Source organism: Anarhichas minor, unplaced genomic scaffold, assembly GCF_050575085.1.
Source record: "Anarhichas minor isolate MPS153535 unplaced genomic scaffold, ASM5057508v1 ptg000017l, whole genome shotgun sequence".
Taxonomy (NCBI): Eukaryota; Metazoa; Chordata; class Actinopteri; order Perciformes; family Anarhichadidae; genus Anarhichas; species Anarhichas minor.
Window position 1 is genome coordinate 18,657,688 of NW_027466463.1, and position 22,313 is coordinate 18,680,000.

General features: G+C 41.0%; 3 protein-coding genes across 4 annotated transcripts in view; 2 read left to right on the forward strand and 1 right to left on the reverse strand.

Moving 5' to 3' along the window:
* Window positions 1-274: 274 nt before the first annotated feature.
* On the forward strand, window positions 275-4,036 carry tectb (tectorin beta). 2 transcript variants are annotated; one of them, XM_076092726.1, is made up of 10 exons: window positions 275-341; window positions 1,201-1,391; window positions 1,747-1,898; window positions 2,008-2,080; window positions 2,276-2,379; window positions 2,505-2,588; window positions 2,694-2,856; window positions 3,286-3,364; window positions 3,632-3,664; window positions 3,963-4,036. In XM_076092726.1, the coding sequence occupies exons 1-10, from the start codon at window positions 275-277 to the stop codon at window positions 4,034-4,036; spliced, it is 1,020 nt and encodes a 339-aa protein (XP_075948841.1). The 2 variants fall into 2 exon arrangements, with proteins under 2 accessions (XP_075948841.1, XP_075948842.1); XM_076092727.1 differs by lacking the exon at window positions 3,632-3,664.
* Window positions 4,037-4,882: 846 nt separating this feature from the next.
* Window positions 4,883-12,709, reverse strand: gucy2g (guanylate cyclase 2g). Its single transcript, XM_076093308.1, has 21 exons — window positions 12,383-12,709; window positions 11,218-11,566; window positions 11,003-11,112; window positions 10,632-10,814; window positions 10,408-10,552; window positions 10,024-10,159; window positions 9,810-9,913; window positions 9,498-9,664; window positions 9,260-9,394; window positions 9,073-9,156; window positions 8,419-8,523; window positions 8,007-8,075; window positions 7,691-7,859; window positions 7,442-7,597; window positions 7,082-7,259; window positions 6,513-6,653; window positions 6,223-6,415; window positions 5,715-5,889; window positions 5,316-5,414; window positions 5,112-5,203; window positions 4,883-5,026 (listed from the first exon to the last, which is right to left on the reverse strand). Exons 1-21 carry the CDS (start codon window positions 12,707-12,709, stop codon window positions 4,883-4,885), a joined length of 3,261 nt encoding a protein of 1,086 aa, XP_075949423.1.
* Window positions 12,710-16,708: 3,999 nt separating this feature from the next.
* acsl5 (acyl-CoA synthetase long chain family member 5) overlaps window positions 16,709-22,313 on the forward strand; it is an 8,139-nt gene continuing 2,534 nt past the window's right edge. Inside the window, exons 1-18 of the mRNA XM_076094092.1 lie at window positions 16,709-16,864; window positions 16,966-17,077; window positions 17,499-17,563; window positions 17,656-17,757; window positions 17,837-17,936; window positions 18,289-18,467; window positions 18,559-18,591; window positions 18,679-18,730; window positions 19,023-19,096; window positions 19,181-19,258; window positions 19,342-19,476; window positions 19,709-19,843; window positions 19,939-20,034; window positions 20,617-20,689; window positions 21,047-21,135; window positions 21,705-21,821; window positions 22,009-22,152; window positions 22,246-22,313. The exon at window positions 22,246-22,313 is cut by the window's right edge and continues 34 nt beyond it. Coding sequence (XP_075950207.1) covers window positions 16,709-16,864; window positions 16,966-17,077; window positions 17,499-17,563; window positions 17,656-17,757; window positions 17,837-17,936; window positions 18,289-18,467; window positions 18,559-18,591; window positions 18,679-18,730; window positions 19,023-19,096; window positions 19,181-19,258; window positions 19,342-19,476; window positions 19,709-19,843; window positions 19,939-20,034; window positions 20,617-20,689; window positions 21,047-21,135; window positions 21,705-21,821; window positions 22,009-22,152; window positions 22,246-22,313 — 1,808 coding nt within the window. The remainder of the gene's footprint in view (window positions 16,865-16,965; window positions 17,078-17,498; window positions 17,564-17,655; window positions 17,758-17,836; window positions 17,937-18,288; window positions 18,468-18,558; window positions 18,592-18,678; window positions 18,731-19,022; window positions 19,097-19,180; window positions 19,259-19,341; window positions 19,477-19,708; window positions 19,844-19,938; window positions 20,035-20,616; window positions 20,690-21,046; window positions 21,136-21,704; window positions 21,822-22,008; window positions 22,153-22,245) is intronic.

Here is a 22,313-nt window from a genome sequence, read left to right on the forward strand (position 1 = left end):
GTGGAGACGGGGGAGAAAAGGTGGGGGAGGGAAGATGGTTAGCTTCACCTGTAAAGGTATAAAATGCCTCCTCAAGTTGTCAAGATGTTAGTTACAGAGTCACTCGTGCTGGTAGCGTGTTGAAGAGCCATGAAGATCCTCTGACATCACACTATTTAAAAGTGTTTCTTTTGCTCTACAGGTGAGTCTTTATTTTCTCATGACAGATTAATATCTTTATATGTTGAATATTCTCTCATTGCTAACTTCTTTAATCTCTCTGCAGCATCACAGTATGGCTTCTGTCGGTGCCTTATTAATGTTTTTGCCTGTTGCATGGACATGCTCTCCCCAAAAAGCAGGTAACACCCCTGTGGTACACGGATCAGTTGGTACTTATGTGCTTGTGTCATGTTACCCTCACAAAATATCCACAAATCACAAATGTGTCTTTGAGGACGTTAGAGTACGGCACCTTCTGTCTGTAGACCCTCTATTAGTATTAGAAAAAAAATGTACAAGAAAACTTTTAAACGGAAAAAAAGGCAGAAAACTGAACGGAATAACATGCAGTAAATGTGTATGTAGTACAATGAGTACAATTACAGTACGGAGAAACAAAGTGCGTTTCAGGCAGAGTTCAACCTTTATTTGAACTCAGAAATACATTGACCTCCATTTACAATATAGCCGAGTAATTAAATGATAAACAATTACGGCACCAAGAAACACAAATAAGAAACTTAATAATCAGTAAAGGAATTATAATTTAAGGCAAATAAAGGTAAGCTTTAGATTGTTCTGCATGCTCTTCTATGTTTCAAGTGCACAGTGAGAAAAATTCTGGTTTTCCAAGCTCAGTAAAGACAGCCGGCACCTGCAACTAAATCCAATCATTCGATGTTCAATATGGGCCCATGTTAAAAGACAACATTGCAGCAATGTAAGGGAGTAAATAGAAAACATTAAGAGCCTTATAAATCAATGAAACCTTGTGTCTATCACCCCTTACACAGAGAAAAAGCCACCTAACCTTAACATACAGTTCACATTGATGAGTATTATAATTATCTCCAGTAATAAATGTTAGTGTGAAGAGATAAACAGCATCCAGGAGCTTCAAGCGTGCATGGACAACATGTCTCCATAATCCAAAACAAGCGTCAATGTAGAAGTGTTTCGAGTGAAGAAGTTCGTCTCTCTGATTGTGCCTTATTTCAGACTACGTTATGGTGTCATGTTTCCCCAACGCCATCATTGCCAACGTCCCAGAGTGTCCTTACGGCTGGGAGATCGAGCAGCTGTCGCTGGGCGGAGTCTGTTACTCTGGAATCCACAGCCCAGGCTTCTACCGCTTCAGCATCCCGGACCTGACACCCAAAAACCACTCGTACTGCGGCACCCAGTCTGAGGTGAGGGACGCAATAACCACAGTATGTAGCTGTGGAGAGGAGGAGGTTTTGTTATATTTGTTTTCAATATATGGAAGAGGAGAAAAATGACAATTACAAGAAACTAAAACAAACAATAAAAACGTGTATAGAGACTGTTTCATTGGTAAATGTAGTTCCGATGAAAATTGATCACAAGGTCGATATCTCCAAACCCAGAACTGTGTGGATATAAATGCTACTAGAGTTATTTTGGGTGTCCCGGCCCTTTAAGTCATTTAGCCATTTCAATGCACTTAAGTTTCTGTCTCAGATCCAGTCAATTAAACAGTTATGGAAAGCAAACGTCTCATTTTATTCATATTCCTTCTGACAGTACGTGGCCGGCAAAGACCCCAAGTACATCTTCTCCAACTCCATCGTGTCCAACGACACGTCGCTCACAGTCAGAAACCAGCCGGTCAACTACACCTTCAGCTGCGTGTACCGAGCAGCGTACCTGCTCAACAACGCCGTGTTCAGCCAAAGGTAAGCATCGACGTGAGACACGAGGTCGACCGCAGCTACCGCGTGGAAGATAAGTGCATTGTGACCCAATGACTTGCAGTGTTTTTACTAAACCCTCTGCTTTTTCCAGAGTGGCTACAGTTTATGTCAACAACGGGAGTTTAGGCACTTTTAGATCACAGTTGTCTATGAATGTGTTCACGGTGAGTAGCCGCTCACAGATTCAGTGTCTCCAGTGGAGGCAACGTGTTTAATGTAGTGTTGGTTTAGTTGTGTTGTTTAATGAATCCTGTGCAGTGGTACAACAATGGTAGAAGTTATTTTTAGTCCGTCTTGTTACAGTTAAAAGCTTGTCACAGTCAGATGAAGAAATGTGAAAGTATAAATGTATTTTGTAGAATTCAAAGTTCCTGAACGCCAAGGACTCCCCGTATGTGATCGACACTTCTGAGATCGGCTCTGAAGTTTTCATCGGCATCGAGGCAAAAGGCCTAAGTAACAGGTTTATCAACACATCTTTAACCTTTTCCTTAAACGCTTAAAGATTATGTTCGTATGTTAAGTACATTCCCATACAGAGTAGATGCCGCTCGATTTCTAACCCGCCTTTTTGTTATCACCTCTCAGATTCAAAGTTGTAATAAACAACTGCTGGGCCACTCCTACTCCTTACTCAACAGACAAGAAGAGGTGGAGTCTCATCATTAACAGGTACAAAGTAAAACAACAGAGGCTTCGTTTTGTACTTACTAATACTTCACTATGCTTTGAATGGATAACGTTACCGGAGGTAAAACAGTCTTTTTCTTCCAACAGCTGCTCCTCTGATAAGACTGTGACTATTTTTGAGAACGCCAAAGACAGCCGCTCCACCTTCAAGTTCAACTCTTTCCGCTTCCAGCGGCTGGAGAAGGTTTCAACTGTCTGGCTTCACTGTGAGGTCCAGGTCTGTGACGGAGAGAGACTCAACTGTCAGCCAGTGAGTACAACACTTCAAACGTTAAAGCACTGTGAAACTTTATTTATCTATTCCAATTACAATCCTAACTTCTGCCCTTTAGAAATACAACGTACAGTATGTGTTGTTATGAGCAGTGTCCAGAGAGAAGTACATTTAGACAAGCACTGTACTTAAGTACAAGTATAAGGTACTTTATTTGAGTATTTCCATTTTCTGTAACTTAATACTTTTACTCATTTCAGAGGACAATATTGTACTTTCTACTCCAGCACTTTTGTCCACAGCAACGTAAAACTGAGACACAATCCATGACAATATCAACTGCAACTTGCTTAATGTTTTCCATAAAAAACATATGATAACCTTTAAAAATCAAGTTAATCGTTAAAGGTTAAACCGGTGGTCCCAAAAAGAGACTCATGTTTCCTCCGTGTCTCTTTCCTTAAGGGCCCCTGCTCCTTCAGAAGTCTGTCATCAGAGGCAGAACCAAGTGGGGGGATCCTCACTGCTGAGTTTCACATTAAAGGTACAGTTTTATAAATGCTGACGGGTTTTAAACGTCTCACAATATTAAACATCCTCTCTAGACATGCTTTAATAAATTATAAAACGCTGCACATACATCAGACGATACATGAGACGTTTTGAAGGAAGCTTTGTTATTCCCCCTCTTTCAAATTAAAAGCCTCCAATAGCTGGCTGTTGAATTCAAACATTTTGTTTTAGTTTGTTGTTATTTGTCTTTACTGTATGAGCTTTTATTTTGTATTATGATGTCTTTATCTCTGGACAGGTATTGATTCCTCCAATAATGGACACATGACAGGTAACAAAATGATATCTGTGCTTGAAGTGTTTAATGTTCAGAGCCGTGGCAGGATTTAAAAAATACAGATATTTCATTTATTCAGTCAATCACTGTATATTTTTATGAAATGAATGCTGTTTTAAGCCTTTACTTCACTTCCAGGAGTCGAATTCTGGTGGGGAAACACTTGATTTATTTATTTGTTGGTCTAAAATCATAAGATTTCTAAATTTGGACTGAAAAAGTGAAAGCTACGGCTCAGATAATCTTGCTTTTCTTTTCTTTGATCTGTTTTCTTTTCCTTTTTCCACCACAGGCACGTCACTATTCATGCTGCTGGTCGTGCTCATAAACACATGCTGTGATTTAGTAAATGGATCAAGAATGTAGTAAAAACTTCATGTCACCCCACACTCAAAAGATTTTATACTTTTCTCGAAGATATTATATGTAATTAGGACATTTATTGACGCTTTGGATAATCTTTTCAAATGTCACGTTACTGCTTTCTCCAATAAAGAGGAGTTGACATTTTTAAAGAAATGACCCTTGCCCCTGTTTTTAATTATGCACAAACAGAAATAAACAGTTTTTATTTAATCCAGAATTAAAACTCAGAGTCTCAACATGAAAGCAACACAATAAACACACACTTTAATATTTAATATCTTCCAATGATACTACCTAGAACTAATTGTGAATGTGTAACAATAGAGCCAATTGATCAATCGTAATGGTTACAAAATGATGTTGATTGAATCCAACACTGTTTCATCTGATTTAATTATATATTATAAGAACACTTTAAGTGTTTGCTTGTATGTTGTTGTTTTTCTAACTCTCAGTTTCAGATTTTTTTTTATTTTCCCTTGTTTGAAGTGAGACATTTTTTTTAGCAACATCTCTTGTATAAAAAGTGCTGTATAAATAAAGGCTAATATTATTATTATTATCCTCTTTACAAGTCGCTTTGCATTCTTTGAGACCTTCCGAATTGTCCTTTCCAGATATCCCTTCATCCAGATATCGTCATCAGAATATCCAGTGGTTCTTTAAATGTGCACAGCAGTCATCATAGCTTTGTTCAGGGTCGTCTGGGCCCTTTTCTCAGCAGCTCTGGGCATCCCCAGTTTCTTGAGCAGAGATATCACAAACACAGGTGAAAATACAAAACTGCTTTACATAAAATACTACATTTACTGACTGATCTAGACTTGTCAATGCTTGCTGTCTTTGTCAAAGAAGAAGGACTGCGATGTGTGTTAACTGTACCTCTGTTTGTAGTTTGAGACTGTCAGCTGGTGGAGGGCTGTGAGCAATAAGAGGAGGATTAAATCCCTGTTTGCTCAGCAGCCAGTAGGTCTTCAGAGACCCTTTTCCCTGTCATGGACACAAACACACACATGTCAGAAACAAAGGCTGTACATCTTATTGGAGAAAAGCTAAAACAGACTCTTAAAGTCACCTTAATTTCGACTTCCCCTCTTTCCTCCATCTCAAACGAACCAGCCTGGACGAGAATGTCAGCAGTGCTCTGAGATATGTGAATCTTCAGAGCTGTTAGAAGTCAGAGGATTCCACATCAATTCTTATCCAGTAGGTTGCAATACTGATGGTCTCTAATGATCAGCCTCTGCAAAGGCGTGACAGTTCTCTTCAGTTTACTCACGTGAGCTGTTGCTCTCCATGCGAGAGGCCGTGTTCACCGTGTCACCAAAGAGACAGTAGCGAGGCATCGTGGTGCCAACCACTCCAGCAACCACTGGACCTACAAAACCCACTACAAACTGTTATGTATTCACGCTTATCAAAAGTCAAATTGTTTCATGTGCAAACTTTAACAAAGTTGCACACCATGAAGTCTTAATGATGCAAAGAACCAGAAACAATATAAATCCTGCATACTGTGGGCAGCTCATACTGTATATAATATGTAATATGTTTCTGGTTTCTTCTTAATATTTAATGTGCAAGAATATGAACAAATGTGGACAAATTCAAAATAATAAAAAGGCAGCAAAAACAAACTTCACCATTAAGTATGATGAAAAAGCAAACCGTCTCTCACCAGAGTGTATCCCGATGCGGATTGCAAGACTCTCAGTAGGCATGTGGTGGATTCTGAAGACCTTGATGGCACTTAGAAAATGCAGAGCCATTGTACATATCTCCAGAGCGTGCTGGAAGCCGTTGCTGATGGGAAGACCACTGGCTACCATGTATGCATCACCGATTGTTTCCACCTAGTGAAGATGCAAAGATGATTCAGTTTTACTGACACATTTTAAAGTAACAAAGTTTTTTTTTCTGCGAAAGAATCAGTTTGCAAGGAATAGCAGATTTTCTGACCCATTTCTAGTCTTTATGCTAAGCTAAGCTAGCTGTTTCCCCCCGTTTCCAGTCGTTGTGCTAAGCTAAGCTAACCAGCTGCTGGCTATACCCTCATATTTACTGCACATACTGTATATGATACTGATTACTGATTATTTACAATACAATTCACGAACATTTTGTTTAATTGAACACACTCTAAACTCGTGTGTGTGTGTGTGTGTGTGTGTGTGTGTGTGACTCACTTTATAGACATCGTACATCTTGATGACGTCGTCGAAGAGGCTGTAGAGGTCGTTGAGGAACGTCACCACCTCCATCGCCGAGCTGACGGAGCACATGGACGTGAAGCCCACGATGTCGGAGAAGAAGATGGTCACCGCTTCGTAACTCTGAGGCTCCACGGACGCCCCCGCCATCAGCTGATCCGCGATGTACCTGCGACCAATGAAGCACCGGCACCGACAAGGTGAGGGATGCAGTCATGGACGATTTGAATGGTTTTATCACTTTTGGATGCGGTTACATCTATTACCTTGGTAACATGCTGGAGAGAAGCTTGTCTGCGCGGGTCTTCTCTGCTGTGAGCTGATTGGTCCGCTCCTCCACCACCTCCTCCAAGTGGTTTGCATATTTCTCCAGCTTTGCCACCATATTATCCAGTATATTTGTATGACTACAGTACAGAAAATCATGATCACTAGCTTTTAAGGAGTTTTCTGGTTGAGGTAGTTTGTTTGTTAGACAACAGGATGTCTCAAATTTGCACTCAAAAAAGTATTTTGTGGAAGAACAAACAAGTGAATAGTTTTCAGCGCCGATCCAGAATCCAAAAACCTAACTTAGCATTAGAATATGAGCATTTTTGACCGTTTTAGCTGTTAATTCCTTAACTACTGCACTACATTGATTGAAAATGTGGCACATGTATCCAGTCACTACATTTATTTTATTGCATATAACACATTTTTGAGGATTGTTCAGCCCTGGCGAAAGTATGCGCTCTCTAGTTTAAGCCTGCAGGCCCAAATTAGAGTCAGGGAGGACAATTTATTTTCTCACAGCAATTTGGGTAAAGAAACAGAGAAACGTCAGAGGCCTTACCTTTCTGGGGTGGTGTTCTTCAGCTGTCTCAGTATGGCTGCAAAAGGCGGTCGGTGGTCCGGGGTTTCATTCCAGCAGGCCTTCATCAGTGAGTTGATGTTTTCATCACAGAGCTCCTCCGACAGCGCCGGTCGGAGCGGCTCCCGTTGGAAAGGCGTCTGCAACTGCATGATAATCTCTGGAGAAAACATGAAGCAAGAAGCGGGAATCATCGTAGTGTTGGAATTTGGGTCTGAGGTCCTATAAGCCGACGTCCACCGACTAAATTGAAATGTCTTGAAAACTATTCTATTGATTGCTTTGGGTTTTCTTTAACATTTTCAGCCTTTGCCAGTATGTAAATTAATTTGGCGTGCGAACCTTTGGGCCCCAGGTTGATCTCATGGTACGGGCCAGACTTTGCGTTGTACATGAGTTCCCACATGATGACGGCGAAGCTGTAGACGTCCCCTTTGGGCGTCCCGTAGACCTGGAGACCGACTTGTCTCAGGAGCTCGGGGGCCGTCCAGTACATCTCTACAACAAGTCACCCCTCGTGTTATTTCTCCTTCATGCTGTGATAAATATATTCAAAATGTCATAACTCAGCATTCGAGTGCACCCACTGACCTGAATGAATAGGGTTCTCCAGTGGGACCATCTTGTTTTTGCTCCCGTATCTAAACTCCCACAGGCCGAAGCCAGAGAGTTTAATCTGGAGCCGACTGTCCACCAGACACGTGCTGGGCTTCAGGGTCCCGTGAAATCTCAGGTTACTTTTGTGGATGAACTCCATTCCCTAAAACACAGAAGAACAGGTTTGAAACATGGATTGTCCTGTAACTGTCAAAATGTCATGTAAAAAACATATTGTTTTAAAGGATTAAAGTGTCTTTCCCAACACAACATCATGACAATAACATGCTGCTTAAATAAATTGACTCACATTCACTATATCATAAGCAAAGGAAAGCTTAAACATCGAGTCCAGGTCAACATCTGACTTCAGAACATCCTGCAGAAAATATTTTCAAGTTAAACATCTAATACACACTGGGGTGAGTGGGCGTTACCCAGAACCAAAGGTGTTTGACCCACTGGTGTTACTTTGTTACATTACTGTCAGATTATTTACTCAATATGAAATATGGTTATTTTAAACCCAATGATACATACAACGAGCTCCCGTTTCACACTAAAACTGCCACACATTTATTGTTAATTGTAGGAAAAGATTTGTGGATAATACTCCAAACTGTAAAGGATACATGTAACACAATACATGTAAGTTTAAAAAGAGCTGGAGTATTAAAAAACAAGGTGATTGTCTGTGTATGTAGTAGAGGTAGTACACTGACCTCCAGACTGCCTTTGGTGCAGTACTGGATCACCAGACAGACATTCGGTGGCTCAATGCAAACACCAAAGAACTGAACCAAGTTCTCATGTTTCATCTCTTTCATCTGTCTTAAAGAGTTTAAGATGGTTAGTCACACAAAAGGAAATTCAACGAGTGCTTCAGTTAGTCACCGACATGTCTTAAAGGCACAGTTCATCTCACTTCAGTTATTTTTATTGCAGCAAAATGTTTTTTGTCGAAGAAGCACACAGACTGACCAAAACATTCATGTGTTTGTGCATCTGACATACTGAACTGTTTACTGTATTACAGTCTAGTCCAATCCTTTTGATTTCCCCATGACCACACCGGGAAACAACTTAATTTTTATCTGTAATATTAATAGTTTATATAAAAAAAGATCAATACTTGCTGTCCGTGTATCGATATAATATTGGCATGTAAAATATTGCGATACCATGCTGACGCTGTATACTCTGTCCTAAATCATCCAACTAACTTCTTTGTTTGTTTTTATGTATTCATGTTTTGACCTTATCGCTCTTTTGTTTGTAAAACACAAAAATGTTATGTGCTTTGAAAACTGGAAATGAATAAATACAATTGGAGAGAAAAAAGTATGTTTGATGTAGAACAACGTGAAGAACTTTACCACACTGAACTCTGTGATGAGTGAAGGTTTCTGGTAATTACTGCTAACGTGTTTCTTGAGGTACTTGATGGCCACTTTATTTCCCTTTAAGGAGTCACATTACATATGTTAGAGAAAAAGCACATATGTTGGCATATGAATCTGTAATTGCTGCTTTAATGGCTCACTTTAAACGTTAAACCGGTACCTGGTAGAGACCTATGGTGGTGTAGACGCGTTCTCGGCCCGTCTTGTCCTTCAGGCCATAGCTGGCAGTGGAGAAGTTCGATTGTGAGCCGCTGCTCCGACTGGCTGTGGTGCTCAGAGACACACCCTGAAGCCCCTGAAGGGGAAACACACACAACGAGCAACCCTGAGAACACTAAACCAGGCAAGCAAACGCACTCATACATGTTTGTTCTTCGTCTGTGTTTAAGTGCTCGTACTGGGTGCTCCCTGATGATGGTGATGTCGCTGTAGCTGATCAGCCACCAGTTGGAGTCGTCGAGCCTCGTCTGCAGTCGGAACTTCTGCAAGATGAGGACCCCGATGCACAGGACAGCCAGCACGCCGATGACGGGCAAGGTCACGAGCAGAGCCAGCAGGGCGATGTCTGCGTCAAGACAGTAAATCATGACGGTGGTTAGCTCGGCCTGGGTGTACGGTTTACTTTATGAGTCTAAAAGGAAACATAAAAAACTGAGGTAATCGGTTAATTAGTGGTTTCTTTAGGGCTATTTTGCAAGTGTTACTTTTACCATTGAGGAGCCAATCACAGAGTTCATTGTTGTAGCCACATTCTGGTTTATCAGACGGAGGTCTTCCTCTCGGCCAGACCACAGAAGCAAACATAGACGTTGGTCTGAAACGAAATGTTTTGGTGTAATTTCCCAGAATGTGTTTGTTAGGATAACAAAAACAAAGATAGATTGTTTGATAGTATATTTATATATATATAAATACATATTTTACCGGACAGAGTTAGTGTGACTGTCAAAATGGAGGATGGCTTCAAACTTGGTGACGTGTCCTTCATGCTGCAGGTCATAAATGGAATAGTCCAAGTTTCTCTCCCCTGTTTTGTCAAAGTGGACTAGTCCGGAGGCACCTGCAATGATAATCATAGATGGATGGATGGAAGATTAAAATGAGAGGTTTTCTAAAGGGACTCTGGTGCTCGGAAACACGAACGCTTTTGTTCACAGGGACTGCCATAATCAACACAAAGTGAAAGTTCCTCGCAGTAGCTTTAAGTAAAAGGTGTGAATTCTTCTTCCGCCACTGTTTAAGAGTACAAAACCTGGGTATTTTGCATACTTGGCGTTGCAGGATATATTTATTAAAACAGCTACCAACCATTAAATCGAATGTTGTTTCTATTTCTTAATCTCTGCAGCAGCTGCCGTCCATCGTGAGGGTCTTTGCCTTCTTTGAGGACTTCCTTCAGTGCCATCGCATAAAGAAGCACGGCATCGTGCAGGTAAGCAGAGTATGGGCTAACCTGAAACAACAGAAATAAAACAATTGTATCTGTGATTTTACTTCTTAGCAGAATAAAAGGGAAAGCGTTGGATGCTTACCTCTCTTTCAGATGTGACGTTGCTCTTAAACGGGTGTTTTTTTAGTCTTTCAAAAACTTGCTCAAAGAAGTCATAATACTCGTAGCCTTCGTAGGTTTTCTGGCCGATGATGAAGGTCATGTCAAAAGCTCTTATGGCATCTTTGTTAATCCTGCTGTTCAGGGCATATTTCCACATATTATCCTGCTCAGGGGAGAAGATTAATACGATACACATGAGAAACACCTTAGTGAAGAGGTATGGAAGATCATAAGTTCATTTCTTAGTCCATAGAGTTTGGATTCTACGAAATGGTGCAGCAACAACTAACCTAAACGGAATATGTATGTTACTGTTGTATGTAAAGTTTTACTTACCACACTGCCACTGACCTCAAAATGCTGCACCAGGAAGAACACGTAGTCGCCGTTCATCAGACCCTGTCGCTCAGCCTCCAGCAACAGAGCCATGGAGTCCATGGAGTTTGTCAGCACCACAATCACTGGGGGGGGGCGGAGGGTCAACCGGACACATTTAGCAGCCAGATCACAGGTAAACACGTGGTTATGTGTGGTTTTAAAGAGCCAGAAACAACGTTCCCTCTCACCTCTGGCGACTGTCGCGATGAACTTTACATTTCGATAAACCAGCTGAGGATCGCTGGTGTCAAACTTCAGCGCGGCAGCCAGTTTAAAGTTGTCTCTCAGCGGATTCTCAATGGTTTTCCACAAAGCGTCAACTTTGTCCCAAGTGTTTGAATCCAATCCGCCTCCGATCATCGCTACGTGACTCCATCCGAAGAACTCCAGGGTCTTCACCAGGACCTCCGAGCTTCTTTTAAGAGGGGGCACAACTTTGATGTAGGAGTCGTAGACGTCCTTGTTGTCCATTTTGGAGGATTGTCCCACGAAGCCGAACATGGGGATGTTCCACGTGGACGCAATGAGACCGGTGACCTTGAAGGCGGAAATAATGTAAAATAAGAAAAATACCGATCGATATTCAAAGGGAACTATTTGATCACGAAATTAAATTTCAGGTTCCTTTCGTTCACCGAAATAAGACGGGCGTTATTACCTTGTTAACTCATCGTAAAACACACTTCATTTAAACTCGACAGACACAAAATAAAACTCCAAAACCAGAACTCTCTTGTCTTCCGACTGTTCCCACAATCACCAACTCTGGTTTGGTCAAAATGATCCTTCACAGAGTTAGAATGATGAAAATATGCCGCCTTACATATTTGTCCCCCGCTGTCTCTCCCACTGCTCGCTGAGCAGCAACTGAGTGGCTCTCGTTCTTTGGAGGCAGAACGTTAAAGCTCAGTACAACCGAACATTGAATGAGACATTTTTTAGACGACCAAAAATGTTAAAATGAACTGAAAACACACTGTGAAAGTGTACCCTGCTTTATGGTCTATTTGACTCTAAATGGACCATAATGTACTAAATGAACATCATGCTGTATTGAAGAAGACTTGAAACTAGAGATTGAGACCATAAACTCATGTTTACAATGTTTAATAAATCAAGTGAGAAGACTTCTATACAATCAGACTTCTTTTTGCAACGAGTCGCTGATGTCCACTAGAGAGAATGCAAGTTTAAAGCACTTCAGCATTGGCTAATTCTTTCAGACTCGGAGGTTGCTGCCGGGTTCAAGTATATCAAAATTGTACTTCAGTACAGTACTTGAGTAAATGTAGGCTACTTAGTCACACAAATCTGATGCAGGAACTATTAATTTCCACGTCACATGAATCATACCTCGGCTTCTTCAGGACATGCTGGACCAAACAGCGCGGACACATTTTCTTTCCACACCTGGTGAATGAATCCTCCCAGGGAAATTTTGGGGTTACAGTCGGTATCCAGGTACACAAAATCCAGACTGTAGTTCCCCAGGAAGGAGGGATTGGTGTTCACCTTCTCCACGGCTATCTGGATGGCCGAGCCCAGCCGTGGGGCGCTGAAGGGCAGGGACATATTCCAGGGAGCCTGGAAGCCGATGATCAGCTTGAGAGACCCATTGGTGTCGTTACCGGTGACAGCTGCAGCAAACAGTGTGAAGTGAAGCACCAATGTGAGCCTCATGACAGGAGAATACGCCGCCCTCCACATCACTCTCGTCTTATTAGTTGCTTCATGTCACAGGGTTTAAATACCCGACTTCCCTGGTGATGCTGGACGAGTTGGTTAGGGAGGAGAACATGTAAATGTGTGGAGGAGAGTGGGAGGTACAAAGAGACATTAAGTCCATCATTATTTTTTTTTTCTCTTCATTAGAGTGTGTTCTTCTGTCACATAGAAGGCCCCATGCTTGAGTGTATGATCCCAGCTCAATATCATCTTAAAGGGAAAGTTCACTCGCCAAATCAAAAACACATATTTTTAGATTATTTTGGTGTGAGTCGCCCCGTTGTGTTACATAAACCTGCTCACAACAAGGTCTGTGGATTAGCTTCAGTCATGATGTCTGGAAAGAGACATCGCTGTTCAGTTTTTCAAATGTACCTTTAAGCCAAGCCTGTTATATTGGAGAAGAGGCAGACATCTCTACGGCTGATATCTCCAAAACTCTGCATTTGAAATGTCCTTCTCTCTTCGTTCTTTTGCATTATGAACCTCAAAGATAACTCTTAGCAATCACTTACAATGTTAGTTCATATCTAGAGAAACACAATGCCCCCAACATTGGGATGCTGCCCTTGAATTCATTCGGCTTCTCTTAAGCGATCATGGAGGACTTGATGATTAGATTAGTCTTGTTAAGTGCTTACAATAAAAAGTACAATAAAAAACATTTCTAAACGGTTCATGACCACGACATACTCTTATCTGATACTGTTAAAACAGATTCAGGTGAGATTTTATCAACCATAAATCAGTAAACTCCAAAGGTACCACACCAAGTTTGCCTTTAGTTATCGCTCATAAATCCAGTGTCAAAGTTCATCATGATTTCTTTCTTTCTCTAACAGGGACACATGTCCACTGCATGTACGTGTAGAACAGATTTTATTCTGAGAATGGACTCATTTGATTTAGGACAATTCAAAAGACAGCAAAATCCAAAGTGAGAACTGAGTTGCACACCTCCTGGGAGTGTTTTCTGCAGAAACCAGATGAGGCAGGTTGAGCCTTGCTTTGGTGGCAGAGAGAAGTTCACACACCTGTGTGCAGTTTAAGGTGCTAATGATCACAGGTGGGCAGATTGTGTGTGCATTAAAGGTGTTGCTGAGTTCAGCTTCTTTCTTTATTTCCCCTCTCCCCTCCCCGGAGGAGATCCCTGCTCAGCTCTGCTAATCCCACCAGGTAACCTCTCAAAGCTTCTCCTAATGAACCTTTACCGTCAGCTCACTGTCCAACAGAAATTAATCAAGTCGCTCTCTCAAGAGGACATGTTAGACGTGTGTTTGCTAAGTGAATACAGAAAGCTTGAAGTGCAGAAAAGTAATTTATGCATCTTGACATCAAGTTAAATGTCTGTTTGGATAATTAGATTTCAACAACTCAGGCTTTTAAAGGATTAAATCCTCCTCTTGCAAATTAAAAAGTTAAATTCATGCAGCAAACAAACTAGATATATTTGTCTTTTTGAACTTCTTTATGATTTTAGCAATTACCATTATTTTGTCTCCACGTCTCTACTGTGGCTGCTGTCCAGAAAATGTTGCATGCATTGTCTCACTTTAATCAGTGTGATCAAATGCGAGGTGCAATTTCAGCTTATCTATCTTCTTCAGTGTGATGCATCAAGTAACACAGATAACTGACATGTTTCTGACCTGAAAGAGTTCACAAAAAGGTGTTTTTTATTCAAGTTAATGTTTTTAGTGTAAAAAAGTGTACAGAACTTTGCTTTCTGAAAGATGTTAAACTGGTCTGTTAGAGGCCAGTCTTCTGCTCTTCTATCATAATGTAACTTTTCAGGAAAAGTAGAGACTGATTGTTTTATTCATGAAGGTTTCTAATGTTCAGTTTGAGAGAGGTGATGTTTAAACCGTGTGGTCATTTTGGAGGCTGCAGTTTGTGGCAGTGTTTTAGTCAAGACCGCCTAAACCCAGACTAAGTAATGACCATGCGGGTCCCACACTGCATGACACACTTAAAATGTGGAACATGCAAACCATAGTCGCTCCTCAAACTTATCTGAAAAATCCACATCCACGCTCATTCACCTTTTCTATTAGTTTGTCCAACACATTTATATGAATGAGGCTAAATGCATTTCTGTAGCTTTTGAGGAATATAGATACAACTTGAATTGAAACACAGTATGACACTCCACGGGTTGGTTATTTAACTTACTGTACAAGTTTCTTATTTTAAAATGAATTTGTCAGGTTTGTTGAAATGTGAGAACTTTGAACACGATGAAATGCAGATAAGAGTGTTGACCTTTCATCTACTGCAGCATCTTGGCCTCTAAACAATGTCTGATAGAAGTGTTTCTCTATCTGGACTGAAATTGTATTGGTTGGTAGAGGTGACGGTTTTTGAAATAACCAGCATAATAAATTGCAAAATACACAATATTAATATCACGGCGTTGAACAACGGAAGAGTTTAGAAGTCTGTGCTCATGTTTCTTTATCAGTAGCAGTGAGGAGCAAAGGTTCCTTTTGACTCGGAGTTGTTTTTATGAGTTCTCACTCTCCGTGAATCTCCTGTCAGACGAGAGGAAGTAGATCTGCTGTGCACAAACGCCTGTCCGCCTGTCAACTAGGAGCAGACTGGAACACCTCAAGAGGACCGACAGCAGGTAGGAGAGCTGTGGCATCGGCCATTTAAATCACAGATAATGGATTTATCAAATGAGCCTACGGTGGCTCAGAAATCTATGATTTAAATTGTTTGTTGTTGTGAGTTTTTCCATGTGCATGTCTTTATAAATTTGGATTCCAAATTGGCTTCCACATAGTCTTCCTCAATAATGGTAAAAACAACAATTTATAATTAAATAATTTATTTATTATTATAGATGCAACAAGAGATGAAATAAGCCAAATCTAATGTTTCTCTACAATGGAAGCAAAATATATGCAAAAAATAAACAAAGATTCTAAAACTACAATGTGAGGGTCATCCATTTTTCACACTGGAGATAAACTTATTGTGTTACCTTTAAATGCTGTTACTCAAATGCCATAAAATGTGCTTGTTCCTAATTAGACTTCTGATATGTTCTCATGAAATAATTAGCCCTGACCGCCGTGTCGTTCACGTTCATGACACATGAGACAATCGGTCTCAAAGGTCAAGACAACTGAATGTCACCCTTAAGAAGATTTTTAAAAAGCTGCATTTGTGACGTTTTTAATCTCATGCGGCATCAGTTTAACTGTGTAGATACGAGGGATGCTGATACAGGTGTTTTATTTGATACGCTGCATGCCTCACTGAGTCATCAGTCTTTTTATGAGGAAGTTAACATCAGACTTGACGTACACGGCTTTACTAACTTTACTAAATCGGTATGGGACACGTATCTGTATCAGTGCATCTCTAGTAAATACTCAAATATTGTGCTACTATCACAGTACATGACTGTAATGCTGAGTGTTCATGGGTTGGACTCTATCCGGAGTGATCATGAATAACTGTTGCACAAGTCATATTGACTTTGACCTCGAGTTGAGACACTTTGCGTTCCAATACCCATACTACTATACTATTAAGGTCGCCAAGAAAAGATTTACTATGTCCGAATACATAGTATGTCAAATACCGGGTGTTCTAATGCATCCAGTTGACTTTTGCAGTTTGCAAGCCAGCATGCTTCACTGGCTTTTTTGAACCACAATCCTTTTAGAGCAACAAAGTTCAAGGTGCCATGTTAAGATGACATACTGTCTCCCAATCTGCATGCAACAGTATGCACGTTGTACGACCTGCTCATGTACTAAAAGTAAAAAGATAAGTATGTGATTTGGAATGCAGCTTAAATCAAGAGCAGCGTCAAAGCTCAGAATTGCATCAAAGGACCTTATATCTAAAATATGGTCACGTTTTGGACTGAACTTGGTTTAAATGTCAAAGTGCAAAATGGCTAAATATTTTAACACGGCGGTTGTCTGCAGACCTTGCAGCATGGACGCCCTCCTCGAGCTGCTGTTTTCTCCTCTTCCTCTCCCGGCCATCTTCACCCTGTTTGCTGTGGCAGCTGCCACCTTGTTGTACCTGAACACGCGGACCAATCCCCTCCGCATCGCCGTCGACCTCAACAGTCAAACTCTGGGCATCAAGGTGAAGAGTGCCGACCTGTCCGGTTACATATTCATCAGTCGCCGTATACCACAGAGGTACTGAACAATAGTTCTCATGTTGATTCTGCTTGATGTCCGCAGGATGGAGCGAGGAAGACTGCGTTGCTCGAGGACAACAACAACCTGATGTCGTATTACTACGATGACGCCACGACCATCTATGAGGTCTTCCAGAGGGGTCTGAGAGTTTCAGGTGATGACTTTCTCTTATCGATGACTCCACCAAAAATTATGATTTTAATGGTGCGTTTTAGTCATTTATTGAGGGCACGAATAAGAAATTAAAGGTGCAGTATGCAATTCTAGTCCTATCACCAATTTGATCCAGAATCGCTGACTCCACTCTAAGTGTTAAACTACTTAAGTCCTCTTCTTTTATTTGAAGTACAAATTGGATAACCGGTGTCTTCAAATAAGAGTAGTTCAACTTGTTTGTTTATTCACTTTCTTGCTGGGAGTTGGATGAGAAGATCAGCTAACTGTCTCCTGGCTGTAGCTTCATATCCAATGCACAGACATGAGATTGGTATATAAATAGCAATGGAGTTTCACCATTTGATTTAAAAAAAAAAAAAAAATAAATAAATCATGTCGTTTAATGTTGTCACTTGCAGGAAACGGACCATGCTTGGGCTACAGAAAACCAGGAATGCCGTACCAGTGGCTGAAGTACCAGCAGGTGAAACGTCAAGATTAACGGGGGAAAAGAAACGCTGTAAAGATGAACTTCTGTGAACTCCAGCTGACCTTTTTTAAATTCACTTCCTGTAGGTTTCTGACAGAGCGGAGCACCTGGGTTCAGGGCTTCTTCACAAGGGTTTGAAGCCGAACTCGGACACTTTTATCGGCATCTTTGCGCAGAATAGACCTGAGGTGAGTGTGGCTGAAGGGATAACAGGGTGTCTTAAGTTTGAACAACAAACCGTAAACTCTCTTTCTCTCCTCCTGGCAGTGGATTATTGGTGAACTGGCCTGCTACACCTACTCCATGGTAGCCGTCCCCCTTTACGACACCCTGGGACCTGAAGCTCTCGTGTTCATTATCGACCAAGGTAATTGGAGCTTTTTCCTGCACTCTTAATGCTGCTAATTACTGAGTCCAGAAACCCGTCGACCCCACCCACAGGGATCTGTGCCGAGTTTCCTCTTAATCTCTTCTCACTGATGTACCACAACGGCTCCTTCAGTCTGCGTTGCTTCTTTTTGCTTATGTGATCACCTCTGGACAATGTATCACGAGACAAAGAGCATTTTGTACTCTGTCTTACTAAAACTACATCATTAGAATCAACAAATTCAACGTGATCGAGTGCTTGCCTCATAACAGCACTTGTGTGGACTTTTGCTATTATTATTATTATTATACTGTCAATGCAGTTTTTAAAGTTTTTTCTCTTCTTTCAGCGGAGATCTCCACGGTGCTTTGTGACAATCAAAGAAAAGCAGAAACACTGCTGCAGACCCGGGAGACGGGCCAGACGCCGGTCCTCAAAACCATCGTCGTCATGGACCCTTTCGACTCTGAGCTGGTGGAGCGGGGTACCAAGTGTGGGGTGGACGTTGTATTGATGCGGGACATGGAGGTAACGCATTCTTCACACAAATAAACATTTGACATGGTCAGAAGAAGCACAGACATGATTGAAAGCGTGTTTTTTTTTTTTTGTTCTCCAGGCTCTGGGGCAGAGTAACCTGGAACAGCCAATTGTAAGTTTCCTTCTGATATATTCATGTAATCCATTTCTATGAGATTAAATAAGTGGCTCTGATGTGCTGATTTCATGTTCTCAACAGCCACCAAAGCCAGAGGACCTCAGTATTGTTTGCTTCACCAGCGGCACAACAGGTGATCATTTTCTGTTCCAGCAGCAGGGTTTGATCTAATGAATCATAAAGAAAAGGGAGAACGATCGTGTCCCTCCATGATGTTTGAATCTTACATGCGACGACACAGAATGAGCAAGAACAGCTACGGTTCATTTTGAGCCACGCTAAGCTGATGCCTGATTGATCCGGGAAAATGTTGAAACGAAATCTACGCCATTGTTACAAATGACTACTTCACTACTTGTGTTTCCAATCGTGTTGCCTAAAATAAAATGCGTCTCAAAGGGTCAAATATTTCACTTCTTTGTCAGGAAATCCCAAGGGAGCGATGTTGACCCACGAGAACGTCGTGTCAAACGCTGCAGGCGTCATCAGAACCTTTGAGGTGAGTTTAATAACCATTAGATGTCATTTTAAGTGAAATATTTTTGAAAGCCTATGTTGCTAACGGAGCCTCTCCGTCCCTCAGGTGTCCGTTACTCCATCCACCCAGGATGTCAGCATTTCATTCCTGCCTTTAGCACACATGTTCGAGAGAGTCGTACAGGTGAGACTCGGATGATTTAAGCCCGTTTACAGTGTCTATAGATGAGGCTTGAGACGCGATGACCTCCTGTCTGTTTCTTGTAGACGGTGATGTACGGTGTTGGAGCTAAAGTGGGATTCTTCCAGGGAGACATCCGACTGCTGCCAGACGACATGAAAACCCTGCAGCCCACCGTTTTCCCCGTCGTGCCTCGACTTCTCAACCGCGTCTACGACAAAGTCAGTGGTGGAATGAAACCAACATTTACTCGAGTGTTTTCTTCTCATGCCACCTTATACTTCTACTCCACTACAATTCAGAGGATAATATTTTACTTAATTTACTCACTTCACTACATCTCATTGCTGGTGATTTGTGTTGGACACAACAGCCCTCTCTTTCCTCTCATTCTGCTTTTAAACATTTCTAGTTTCTCCTTTTTAAATGCTGAAATCAAACTTCCGTCACCAGGTTCAGAGTGGAGCCAAGTCTTCTTTCAAGAAGTGGCTGCTGAACTTTGCCGTGGCCAGGAAGTTTGCTGAGGTGAAGGAGGGCATCATCAGGAAAGACAGCATATGGGACAAACTCATCTTCCACAAAGTGCAGGTACAGCACCGCCTCTCTTCATACAAACCGATTATGTGGCGTAGAAACAAAAAGCCACCGAGTAACGGTTGCTTAAATGATAACGTTGACTGCAGGAGTCTCTGGGAGGACGAGTGAGGGTGATGGTGACGGGAGCAGCTCCCATATCTCCCTCCGTGCTCAACTTCCTCCGGGCTACTCTGGGCTGCCAGGTAATAAAACTATCCAGGTAATTAGGTAAAGATTTAACATAAAGATGTTATTAGAGGATCAATTTTACTAGACTTCCAGTCACGTCTGGGACTGATTTTATGTATTTGATCACATAATTTACTTCATTATATTTATAATCTTTATTAAAACAAATACTTGATTGACCATCTATTATACGCTGTACCTTAACTTTGCTGTTATTGATCCCACCACTCTCACTTTTGCTCTGTAGTTTGGTCTTTAAATGCTCTAATAGTTTCTATTTTTACTTCTCTTATTCTAGTTTATTTATTTTTTTTTTTTCTACTTGTCTATTTATTTATGTCCTTGTGCTGCTGCAACATTTCCTCTCTGGGGATCAATAGAGATTTATTTTATCTGACATTATATTTCAGGAAATCTGTTTGTCAGTTTAAGACTTTTTTTTTTTTTTTCTCCTTGAAACATGGACGTCTCTTTAAAATTACCTCCATAAAATGACAAAATTCAGTTCATTCAATGCCATATTTTCTGGGGTGTAAGTTTGGCTTTATTGTAAATGATTTAACAGTTGAGCGCGCTCACTCTGCTGTGACTCTTAGATCTTTGAGGCGTACGGTCAGACGGAGTGCACAGCCGGCTGCACCTTCACAATGCCAGGAGACGTCGACTCAGGTACGCAGCTCAACCTCACCTGTCCCACATTTACTACTTTAATATGGAGTAGAAGTATTTCTACTTTTTACTCCACAACATAATAGTTGCTTTACAAATTAAGATCTTGCATACGAAATATATTAATTACTTTTCAACAACCCAACAGTAAAATTTTAAATGCAGAACTTTTACTTGTAATGGAGGATTTGTAGAGTGGTATTTTAGTAAATTAAAATTCTTCCTCTTTCACTGCATATAAATCACATTAGCTTCATATTAGTTTTAATGTCAGTTTTTGACAAACTATGCATCGGATTAAATTAATTTTGGTGCGTGAATAAGCAAGAAATCATTGATGTGATCTTTCACCATCAGGACACGTTGGGGTGCCGCTGCCTTGTAATGTTGTGAAGTTGGTGGATGTTGAAGACATGAACTACTTTGCTTCAAACGGAGAAGGAGAGGTAAGATGATGGAAAAGAGTTTATAACAGGGATTTTTTGCTTTAAGTTAACATTAAAACTACCGTTCCCATAATTAGTAAACAGGAAGTATACCGTTAACATGGATTCAGTTTATGCTGTGGGCTTTAACTTGAGCCATGTTTTTATTTTTTAACCTATATTGTTTACATTTTGGCAAAATGGCATCATTCAAGTGTGCCGAATCACCTATTAGCAGTGTGTCTGCAATGTAGCCGTTTATGTTCAGACAAATATCTTCGAATTACTCTGAAACTGAAAAACGTGATGATTCTCAGGCAAGTTCTGAAGTTTTTTATTTTTTTTTTTATTTTAACATTGTGTATTGCTGCATTTAGTGAACAGCGAAGCCACTTATCGCACATTAAACCTGTTCTGGAATAAACCTAAAGGATTTAATCTAAACTCACATATTTACTGTTTAGTTTATTGTTAATGAAGGATCAGAGACTCGTAGATTTACTTGCCCACTTATAAAAGCTTCAGGAATATGTAATGTTAAGAAGATTTTTAAATAAAACATATTTATTAGTTATATTGTTCTTTTGCAGGTCTGTATCCAGGGCAGAAATGTGTTCAAGGGGTATTTGAAAGACCCAAAGAAAACTGCAGAGACCTTGGATGAAAATGGTTGGCTCCACACTGGGGACATCGGAAAATGGCTTCCGGTACGAACAACCCTGATAATGAATAAGTAGAACCACAAGCCATCAAGAACCAGATGTATAGTGTTTGTGGGTTTTGCAGATTGTATATTAGTGTCTTTAAGAAAGGGTATTATGGTGGCATTAAAGAGTTCCATAACTTATAAACCTTTTGAGAAACTGATTCCTCATATCCGACTGTTGTGAATAGAGTGGAGTCTTGAAGATTATCGACCGGAAGAAGAACATCTTCAAGCTGGCTCAGGGGGAGTACATCGCCCCGGAGAAGATCGAGAATGTATATATACGCAGTGGACCTGTGGCCCAAGTATTCGTACACGGAGACAGTCTGCAGGTAAAACCAGCATCTCTGCATATACAGTCAGCACTCACTCACTCACTCACTCACCCTCCCTCTGATAACCAAACTTCTTACCTCTGTTTGCAGTCCTGCCTGATCGCCATCGTGGTCCCAGACACAGAAGTCCTGCCGGGTTTAGCAAAAAGTCTTGGGTG